Below are 11,623 nucleotides of genomic sequence, written 5' to 3'. Positions count from 1 at the left end.
CTAAAAAGAAAAAAATACATAAACAAAACAAAGTAAACCAACCAAAGAAAAACAAATCCCACACGCACACACACACACACCCAACAACAAAAACAAAAACCCTCGAGGCTTTCTTGTTTATGAGTTAGCTCTGCCAGGAGGTGGGTGGACTTGGGGGAGGACAGGGTTCTTGCATTTCAACTTTAACTCTCAGTCACAGACGTGCAAAGCCATGAACGCTGAGGTCAGGCTGCAGAGGTGATACAGAGATAATTGCTTTGTCCTCCTGGTGGTGGGGTTGGTTTTCACATTCTCCATCCAAGCTGCGCATTTGAGGGAAACTGGAACAAGCTCTCCCTCCAAATGGGGCATTACTTCTAAAGCAATAAATAGCTTGAGGTGACAGATGCGAAACTGATTGTCCTTGAGATGGGACTGCAATAGAAATCCGGCAGCCCGAACAGGCATCCAGCGCTCCAGCCACCAGCGCAGCTGCCGGGGAGTCCCCAGCTCTAGACCAGCCGCGAGGAGGCGCCGCGAGAGCACTGGTCCCCGCCCGCGGCCGGAGGAGGGCTAGAGCGCCTGGGCCAGCCCACGAGCCGGGCGGGCGGCCGGGCGCGAGCAGACGCCGGGCACTGTCACCGCGGGTGCGCCGGGCGCACCGACCCGGGACGCGGGCAGCTGGAGACCGCCAGATTCCACCCGCGCCGCTAGCCCCGACGGGGTCCTCGGCTCGCGCTCCCGGGTAGCAGCCACCGGGGCGGAGGGAGATGTCGCCCGGGGCCAGCCGCGGTCCCCGAGGAAGCCGGACGCCGCTGATCGCGCCTCTCTGCTGCGCTGCGGCGGCGCTGGGGATGATGTTGTGGTCTCCTGCCTCGGAGGCGTTCAACCTGGACGTGGAAAAGCTCACGGTGTACAGCGGCCCCGAGGGCAGCTACTTCGGCTACGCTGTGGACTTCCACATACCTGACGCCCGCACGTAAGTCTCCCGAGCTGGAGAGGTGCGCGCGGGGGCGAACGCTCTCGGGGTCCGGTCCCAGCCGCTCTGCCGCGCAGTCCCCGCAGCCTGGGATCCCCGTCCTGCCGCCCGCCCGGGGTCTCGTCTCTCTCCACGCCACCAGCCCCTTCTCTCCCCTGCCATGCTAGATGTGCCTTGTGAACTTTGAGCTAGAGACATGCCACTTGCATAGAACACGCAAGTCCTGGGTGTTCCGGGTACCAAGACGCACGCATCCCACAAAGGAGAGAACGGGACCCAGAAGACCAAAGCCAATTAAAACCGCGACCACAGCGCGGTCTGTTTATGCAGAGCCTGTAACCATTGCGTCTGGGCGCAAGAGCTGTCGGCTACCAGCAGCTGGGCTCTGTCTTTGGCTTCCTCCCACCCCACCCCCTTCTCTCATCTCACTGTACCCACAGAACTCCACCTAGAGGAGCAGGACCGTTTGCACTCTTGCAAACCAAGCTGCGGACCCCCATAGGTTTCCAAGAGGAAATCAAGTTTGACCTTGGGTCCTCATCATAAATACGTTCCTGCCCTCCACACCTGCCCCAGTGTCCCCGGGCAGGAGGCTACAAAGACTGTAGTGCATGAGTACACTTTTGTGGCGCCCAAAGAGTGACTTTCTCCAACTCTTTTGCAGAGCGAGTGTCTTGGTGGGGGCGCCCAAAGCCAACACCAGCCAGCCCGACATCGTGGAAGGGGGAGCCGTCTATTACTGTCCTTGGCCCGCGGAGGGGTCTGCGCAGTGCAGGCAGATACCGTTTGACACCACCAGTAAGTGACATTTGTCCTTCTAAGCTGCGGGCCTGGGTTTGGAAGAACCAGGGTCATCCCAGAGAAGAGTTCCCGCTGTCTTGGTGCGGTGCTCATTCAGCTTGTCTGATGTGTCCGTGTTGTGGCTGTGTGGGTCTCTAGAGAAATCAGTTTTTTCAACTCTGAGTTAAATGAAGGAAGATGTTTAGTGAACCCTAGAGAAAGGACACTATTTTGACCCTGAGTGTTTGGATGCATCCTGGCAACTCCTGTTTCTTTACCGTTCTGGAATGAGCATTTGCAGGGTGAGTGGATGTTTTGGAGAAATACAAAAGCTACGTCCTAACTTTGACTGTGGAGATAATTTGGTTGCTTTTCGAGGACAGATGTGGAAAAAGAGAGCTCTTTAGCGTTTCCAGTGTCCAAGCTCCGGAGGCAGGACTTAGCTGCCCCAGACCCAGACATCTCTCCGTGTTGCTGTTTAATTCTTTACAGAAAGAAAGAATTTTCTTTCAAAATATTAGACATTGGATGCACACTAGTCCAGGCAGAGTGTGGATGGATTACATTCATTTCCAAAATCCCTAGACAGATGTTTCTTATTTAATTAAAGGGAAAATACATTTTAAACAATTCAGTCTGGTTATGTTTTCTCTAGTGTTTTCTCTTTAGAGCCTGAGAAAATAATTTAAATGCAATGCTTTCAAAAACATTAACATCGACTGCTTTAATTTTTACCACCAAAACTTTATGAATTCAAAAGGTATATATTATCAGAAAGCAAATTCTCTTTCCAGAAAAACGCGAATATATCAGCTTGAATAATGGTCCTTGATAAATAATCATTTAAAATACCTTTTGCATCACACAACTATTTTATGACATCATACTTGATTTCTTTGATTTTTAATTGTTTGATTAGTGTGTATATAGAATTTATGCAGAATATTTTCACAGAATTTCGATGAAATTGGCTGGCTGATATTTACCTGTTACTATAACTAATTTGTATCTTTTTTGTCAAAGGAGAAAACAATTTCAGTCCCATAAATATGAAAATATTTCAAAGCAAAACATACTATGCAAGCATTACCTTGAATTATGACCAAATTAGGAAAGTATTTTATAAAAGCATTGGAAAATTATATTTGTATCATGCCTGTCTCTATATGGTCACAATAGCTTATCATTTTATTAAATAATTCTGTTATTTTATACCAGTTTTTATAAGCTTTTACTTTTAAATTTGAGTATTAGCAACCAGGAAGATTAAACCTTTTGCTGTTAATTTGTGACAGAAATCTTTTAATTAGTTATTTTATCAAGACTTGAGATGCCTTTTAGCTACTGCTCTCTAGTTTAAGAATAAGCTTCCTAAATCAGAAGAATTAAACATTTAAACATAAAATTAATGCCATTTTAATAATTCATACCCAAATCATTTGTATTTTTAAAAGTATTTTAAGTCCAGGCCAAATAAAGATATCATTGACATTATTTGAATTTACATTAAGGAAAGTATTTATATTTTGAGACATGGTTGATTTGTTTTCACCAAGAAGCAATTTATGGTCGTGGAAAAGAATTTAATAGTCTTCTTGTATCGTCTCATAACATATCAAATCAGGATCTGATTAGTATATTTTTCTTTTAATAAAGGAAGAATCAGTGTCTGCCCAGATAAGTTACACCTGACTTACTTTGTAAGTATTCATCCCAATAGATGTCATAGGCCAATAGATTAAAAACCAGAGAATCTAGATGTCAACTATGAATTTTTAAAAAAATTGACCACTTCTACTGAAAAATTCAATATTAAATTACAAGAGGTAGGCCAGGCATGGTGGCTCATGCCTGTAATTACAGTACTTTGGGGGGCCGAGGCAGATGGATCACTTGAGGTCAGGCGTTCAAGACCAGCCTGACCAACGTGGTGAAACCCCATCTCTACTAAAAATACAAAATCAGCTGGGTGTAGGGGTGGGTGCCTGTAATCCCAGCTACTTGGGAAGCTGAGGCAGGAGAATTGCTTGAACCCAGGAGGGAGAGGTTGCAGTTAGTCAAGATAGTGCCGCTGCACTCCAGCCTGGGCAACAAGAGGTATCAAATCTCAAAAAAAAAAAAAAATTACAATAGGTAATATTTTCCAAGTTCATTCTAAAGCAATTGCTTGAAGCCTTGAATTCACTCTCCCATAGAGAACTAATGCTGAAAGATGTGCTTTAGTTTCCAGAATAGCCCACAGGAATGCACTTAACCCTTATTGTAACTGAATTATATTTGCAGTAAATCAGTAGGGGAAAAACTAGAACAATTTGGCAATTAAATAGAAAAATAATGTACAGAAAAGATCAGTGTTACTTGGAGAAAGACAATGTCCTCTTTTGTGTAGGTTAGGAAAATGTCTGGATATCTCAAAGGGCTTTAGAGATTGATGCTGCTCATTCCACACTATGTTTTATTTTACTTCCAAATATATAGTGGTTTACTTGATAAATAGATGAATGTACTAATCCTACTATTATACTTATCAACTACAATCATAATAATTTCAGAAATCATAAATGGAACAAAGTGAGGGAAAGAAGGAGGGAGAAAAATAGATGTTCCTGAAATAATTGAACAGGAAATTTAAAAAGCAAGGCAGGAAAGGCTACACAAGTTTGTGAGAAATGAATGGTCCATGACAGAATGAACAACGCCGTGACCTGTGAAAGACAGGGAGGTTCCACTAGGTGAGGAGAAAGGAATTGTTGGGAAAAGAAAATTCCCCATGTCGGCCATCAGGGGGTACTGTGGGCCCAGAAACCTTGATTGCCAGTGGGAATGGCCTGAAAACGGGTGTGGGGAAGGAAGCCACCGCCAAGGCTCAGGTGTTTGCTACCAAGTGGTTGCTCACTCTCTACACTTCATCTGTGCCAACTGCTTTATCCTTATACCCTCAGACAGTGGAACTGGCAGTGGCGGCTACTTGACGCAAAGCTGTGCAAGTGAAGAAGGCACAGCAGAAGCCAGAGTAGCTATTTCCAATCAGAACATCAGCTTTGTGGACAAAGTGGAATGTTAAAACCAAAGATGAGAGGTGGAAACAGACATCACTGGTTCTGGGTCCTGAAGTCGGTGTTGCCAGAGGCATCCCATTTATACATTGCTATTATGTACCAGACACTATACATACATTGTTTCTACTACATAAAACAAATCAAAACTACTATGTAAAACTCATTCTGTAAGTAAGGAAACCAACATCAAAGGTATACTCAAGACCGTACAGTGGTAAGCGGTAGAGGCAGGACTGGAATAGAGGTCTGCCCAGTTCACAGCCTTCTTCTTCACCCTGCCTTCCTTCCAGAAATCGGGAGAGGATTGACCCTGATAGACTGCAAGTTCAGGATTATGACTAAGCCCCCAAGGAGCTCTGGAAGGCTATATTCACCTTCCCTCCCTCTCCTCCATTCCCCTACTCCAACAGTGGCTTTACAATTCCATTTTAAATGATTCTCCAGAGAAGGGTTGAAAAGGATAAACAGTTTTGGCAGAAGCATTGTAGAAGCAGGATTTGTCTTGGTGGGAATGGTGGGTCGCATTTGCGCCTGGTTTGCTCAGACTCCCACAGAATGCCCCTTCACGGTCTCTGATAAGCTGCCTCCTGAGTTACTCTCTGCCCAGTGCCATTAATGTATTGTTCTCCCCCCGAAAAAAGGAAGATAATTTCTCTGCTTAACTAAATAGTGGCCCCAAATTGACATCTGCATAATGGAGTGTGATGTGTCAGGCATAAATATGTATATTGCAAATATTCATCTGTCAAGTCATTGGTGACTTTCCTGGTCTTTTACCCTACTTTTACTACCACATCTGAATTCAAGACATCCTAAGTAAATTTGACCTTTCAATGAAGTTGTTTCAACTTGTTCAGGTTCCTGGGGTGTCTACAATTGGGTGTCCTGCTCTGGTAACCAAGTAAATTCTCTCAGCTTAGACTCTGAGGGAGACAGCCCTATAATTGAGTCCCAGAGTCCAGTTAAGATCCTGTTCCTCCATTTATTTAAGGTCAATGTTCATTTTCTAAAAACTGCCTTTCAGTTTTTTTTCATGAAATAATCATTATTTATTTTCTTTATACCTTATCATGTGACTTGATTTTTTTTTTTAACATTTCTCATGATAAATACAAAAGCAGAGGAAGCTTGCACTAGCCCAGAATGTGTAATGAATGATTACCAGAAGCATATGCTGGTGGGGGAGGTGAAAAGAGTTGATAATTTTCCTGCTCTGTACAAAATCAAGGGGTTCCAAAAAAAGCACTTCTCTCGTCTCCCTTCTGTCTTTCCCTGTTTACTTCAATAGAAGAAAATTCCTCCTATCACCAAATTGATTTCTTTCACTTTTGTCTCAGGAACTCTTTAAACTATGTGCCATGTCTTAAACAGCTTAAAATACCATATCTGCCTAATTCATGCCTCTCACTTCTGTGTCTACTGCAAGGTTCCCTTTCTTCTTTTTCCTACATTTTCCAAACCAATGCATGGGTTAAAGAATGTTAGGTTGCAACCCTTCTGCTAGAAGGGAGAATGAATGAGACAATGAAACGGACCCTCACCTTTGGAATAATGAAGAGCGAATTGCAACATAGTTTCAAAGTATAGCACCAAGTATTTGATTGTTTGAAGGGCAAGTTGCAACATAGTTCCAAACTATAGCATACAAGTATTTGATTGTTTTAAATGCTCAAGTAAAATGTTTGAGGGAAAAGATGATGTGTGCTAATTAATGATGATAATCATCAAAGTACTAATAATGATAGAGAAGCAATACAGCTGGGAACCAGTCACAATGAGGAACCCACATAAAAAGCAGACAGGAAGAGGTAGGAGGTGCCATTGAGATTTGGAAATCATCTGAGAAAAACTAGCAGAATTTGCCTGGTTTCAACTTAGTATCCCTGTGTCAAAAAAAGAAAAGAAAAGAAAAGAAAACTTAAAATGGAAGACAGTTTGGTTAGGATATTTCAGAGCTCTGGAATGACAAGGTTTTTGTTGGAATTGCGGGAGACCGGAAGCCTTTGTTTTGGGGGGGGGGGGGTCTGTTTCATTTTGTGTTGAGTGATCCCACAATGAGAAGCAGCTTAAAGCATCTGGTTCTGCAACTGGCATAGGGTTTTTTTTTGATAGTGCTGGGTGTGCTCTTTTTCTCATGTGAGGGTTGGGAAACATATTGGCTGCATAAGTCTTGCCTTTCTAGCTTCCCCAGAAAGAAATCAGTTTTTGTTCAGGAACAAAGAAAAGAAAAATGTAGGTTAGAGCTACCCAAGTAAATGACACAGGAAATAACATAAATAGGACAGGACTCAGGGACAGGAGAAGTCTGTGCTCGAGTAAGTTCAGTTGGAAGGTTACAAAGGTGGCGGAAGAGGGAAGCCCAAAGATAACCTCCTCTTTTCAAGACTTAACAATGAAAGTAGGTGTTGCTACTCAGAAAAAAAGAAGCAGTGTGTGCACACACGCACACACCACAGTATTTGCAGAAATCTTCCTCTGCTATGTGCTGATCCAATTGGGTCTTCAAAGGTAGTTTATGAGCTGGATGTCTTATTTATGATTCTAGAAGCAATTCATGATGGCTACTATGCCTGGATATGTTGGCATGACAAAGACAACCATCATCCCAACATTTATCTCTGTTAGTTCAGACTTCATGCGAACACAACTGAATCTTGGTATGAGACGCGAGGAGGCAGCAGTCCCCACAGCCCATAGCAACTGAGGAAGCAATTAGAAAAAGGAAGTCCTTGAAACTCCAACTAGAAATGGGAAACAGATCTGCTGTATGGCTAGTTGAGCAGTACGAGCATTAGGCGCCCGTTGTTAAATCTGCAAAATTCTTTCAAGAAACTGGAAGTCTATGTGAGGGAACAGGCTTCCAGGTTCTTGGCAGGAATATTCTGTGTAGCCTCTGCAGCATGCTGGGAGAAATGGCTTGAAATTAACTTGAAATAGTCTTGAAATTATTCTGAAAGGAAAAATGCACTTCCACATTTAAGCTGACAGGTTGAGATGTGCACATTCAAACTTTACCTGTTAGTGTATAACAAGTCTTGTATCTGGGAATTGCATTGATGAAGAGAGTTGCCAACTTTATAAAAAAGCTCAGCTCAAGGGTGCCCTGATGGATTGCATGCCAGTACATGAACATGGAATTTTTTTTTTTTTTTTTTTTTTTTTTTTTTTTTTTTTTTTTTTAAGATGGAGTCTGGTTCTGTCACCCAGGCTAGAGTACAGTGGCGCAATCTCAGCTCACTGCAACCTCCACCTCCCAGGTTAAAATGATTCTCCTGCCTCAGCCTCCCAAGTAGCTGAGATTACAGGTGCCCACCGCCATGCCCAGCTAATTGTGTGACTTTTTTGTTTTGTTTTGCTTTTTAGTAGAGACAGGGTTTCACCATGTTGGCCAGGCTGGTCTTGAACTCCTGACCTCAAGTGATCCACCTGCCTTGGCCTCCCAAAGTGCTGGGATTACAGGCATGAGCCTCCATGCCCGGCCATTGAACATTGATTTTTGAGGAAGATAGTTGGAAGACTAATTATTGGTTTTATTAAAAAAACACTCATTCATCCTTTAATCAGCAAGCATGTTCAAAGCATTTTAAAATAATTTTTATTTTTCAAAATTCGGCTTAAATACATGTTTACAAATAACATATTTATTGCATAAAGCAAGGTGTTCCTCCATAATGCAATCCTATAATAGATTAAAGTAGTTTCAATTCTAGGTTACATGATAAGGAGATTTAAGATATGCCAACAAATTGTGACTAAGTGATTTATACTTAAAACCAAATACATTTAATACATCAGCTACGGACTGCTGTAGAATTCAGGTGGGCAGCTCTTAGATGAATGTCATTAGATGGTGTGGAAGGAGTGGAGCTCCACCTCAACCCTGCTGAAAGGTCAGAGTTTAGGTCTGTGGTGTTTAGTGTATCGGCCCGCGGTTCTGCAAATTGAGAAACTTTCCTAGACTCATAAACACTGAAGAAAGTGATTCTTTACTCTTTCTTTCTTTCTTTCTTTCTTTCTTTCTTTCTTTCTTTCTTTCTTTCTTTCTTTCTTTCTTTCTTTCGTAAAATTAAGGTATAGATTATGAAAATAAGTCTTTATAGAAGTGCTTTCCAGGCATTGGGAGTGGAAGACATGAGTTGACTCCAAAGGTGTAATAGAAGGGAATATTTTGGGTGGAGGGTTGATGGAACTTTCTGCATCTCGATTGTGGTGGTGGATACATGACTGCCTGTATTTGTCAAAACCCATGATGCTGTAGATCACCAAAAATGGATTTTATAAATATATTTTAAAAATCTATATTAATATAATATGTAAATAAAATAAATGTATAAATAAATACAAACAAAAGGCGAAGAGAAAAATCCTTTACGGAGAATGCAAGAGAGTTACATATTTGATACGATGATTCAATGTGGTTTTGTGGCTGTTGCTCTGAGCCCGTGGGCAATAAGCTTTTAGGCTATGGGAGGATCTGATAGAACAATACCTGGGGGTGTAAAGTCACATATCCCTGAGAAGCATAGGTCACTGCTCCTAAGTAAGGCTGAATGGTTAGTCAGATCATCATGTAGGAACTTCTTTAACATTCTTTAAATAAAGAATCATATGTTCCGCATGTGTTTGATAAGAAGAGTGCGAATGCAAACACATTGCATAAGAATATCTATGCAATGACTTGTATCATTCCCATATCCTGATGAAATTCAGGCACAAAACTTCCTCACTGGTAGTCACGGAAGAGAGCTCACTTTAAACACCTGATCGTAGCTATCAAAATTAGTATAATGGCACTGCAGGGCATTTACTTAGAAACATTTGGTCAGTTTTCTTCTTCGGCTCTGACATTTGACATATGGACACAGATTTGAATATGATATTGCAAGAATCCCTGTATCATCCTGCCCTAATTTCCAAGACATACTGACACCAGACAGAAGGGCACACACCACTGCTACAGGAATAGGTTTATTCAAGGACCTGACCCGGCCCACACTATACGCATCTCACCCCAGGTATAGCAGTGGAAGTAAATCTCCTGTGGCCATGTTGTAGCTCTATTCCAGTTGTCTCAGTTGTCAGATCCTGTGATTTCCCCGGATGTCTCCAGCCTATGCCTGCCCCCTCTTGCCCACTGATTGCACAACTGATCTCTTTATCACAGTGCCACACAGTACAGTACAGCTTGTCTCTCTAGAGCGCAGCAAACAACTCTTGCATACACAAATGTTGCCACACACGCTGCACCATGTCCTCCTGCCTTCTTACCCACCCAGGACATCTGATCTTCCAGAATGATTTTCTGATACTTCTGGCTTCTCTCCTTCTACAGTTCCCACCAGGATACATGTTTCGGAAATTAATTCTAAAGTAGCTACAAATCCTTTTTCAAAAAGAAAGAAAAGGGATACAACCCTAAGTAAATAATGTTTTTGAATAGCCTATATGTGGATAGTCAATCAAATTAGGGCATAAAAGCACACAATTAAATATTATATAACCATTAAAAATGAAGTCTACAAAGAAGATTAATATGAGAAGATGCTTTTGTTTCAATGGTAAATAAAAAACATAAAATTCAAAATTGTGTTTACAACTTCTTAAAGAGTATAAGAAGGAAACTGTAATGAGAAACTGTCTTTGGGAAATGTGATTAAGACTTTTTTTTCTCATGCATTTTTTTTTTCGTGTTGTCAAATCATGAACAAGTATTTATTTATGATCAGGAAAAATAATGAAAAAATTAAACACACAAAAAGTCCAGATGAAATGAATGAGTTCACTAAAGTGCTGTAAAGATTAACAATATAAGATCAGGCCGGGCGCAGTGGCTCACGCCTGTAATCCCAGCACTTTGGGAGGCCGAGGCGGGTGGATCACGAGGTCAGGAGATCCAGACCATCTTGGCTAACACGGTGAAACCCTGTCTCTACTAAAAATACAAAAAATCAGCCAGGCGTGGTGGCGGGCGCCTGTAGTCCCAGCTACTCAGGAGGCTGAGGCAGGAGAATGGCGTGAACCCGGGAGGCGGAGCTTGCAGTGAGCCGAGATCGCGCCACTGCACTCCATCCTGGGTGACAGAGCAAGGCTCCGTCTAAAAAAAAAAAATAATAGAAATAAAAGATCAGAATTAAAGCTCTGGATTGGAAGATGGCAATCTTAGTTGTTCCCTCTCTTGTCTTGGGAGCAGATGCTTGACTGGTTTGGAAAAGCATTCATTTATATAAGGTATAGGTTCTAAAATACTAAAGACCAAGGGTATTTTCAGTAACAATATGTGTAAAAATAAGAAGATGCAGTATAAGTCTCACCTGTTTTCTTTCTAGATTATCTTTAAAGATAGAAATATAGACTTGCTCTGACATGGCAGTTTCAAGAGCTGTTTGTGTGTAGAATAGTTTTGAGTGTGTCTGAGTAAGACGAGCTTGCCAGAAGTTAATTCACAATCTATTTATACTGCAATCAGTTCACAAAACTTGTTATAAGAGCCCATAGGAAAGAAATCAAGAGTGACCATAAGTCCAGATAATCCCATAGACCTTAAAATATGGAAGGCATTGGATAGAGTCAAGACATCCAGATAAACTCATGAAGTAGCATCAAAAATCATAGCATGAATTGGTGTTTAGTTCTTGCTCTGTTATGTACAATAATGAGATTTTTCTTTTCTTTAAAACATTATATATGTGTCTGGAGCATGTCTTCTGGGGTGCACCATTCTACTCAGTCCCAAGTAAGGTTTGTAAATGTTCTGTAAAGGTGTGTCTGTTTACTAAGTAAAGAGTATGTCAACACACTTGCTTACAATCTCGGCTGAGCAGATAAA

At 41.9% G+C, this 11,623-nt stretch overlaps 1 protein-coding gene across 2 annotated transcripts in view; it reads left to right on the top strand.

Moving 5' to 3' along the window:
* Positions 1–565: 565 nt before the first annotated feature.
* Positions 566–11,623, top strand: part of ITGA8 (integrin subunit alpha 8) — a 200,988-nt gene continuing 189,930 nt past the window's right edge. For both annotated transcript variants that reach the window (XM_010365605.2, XM_010365606.2), the window contains exons 1-2: positions 566–958; positions 1,623–1,756. In XM_010365605.2, coding sequence (XP_010363907.1) covers positions 750–958; positions 1,623–1,756 — 343 coding nt within the window. In that variant the 5' untranslated portion in view covers positions 566–749. The remainder of the gene's footprint in view (positions 959–1,622; positions 1,757–11,623) is intronic.

The sequence above is a fragment of the Rhinopithecus roxellana genome, chromosome 11 (genome assembly GCF_007565055.1).
Source record: "Rhinopithecus roxellana isolate Shanxi Qingling chromosome 11, ASM756505v1, whole genome shotgun sequence".
NCBI lineage: Eukaryota > Metazoa > Chordata > Mammalia > Primates > Cercopithecidae > Rhinopithecus > Rhinopithecus roxellana.
The sequence above is the reverse complement of the archived record's forward strand: the minus strand, read 5'-3'. Positions and strand labels throughout refer to the sequence as shown.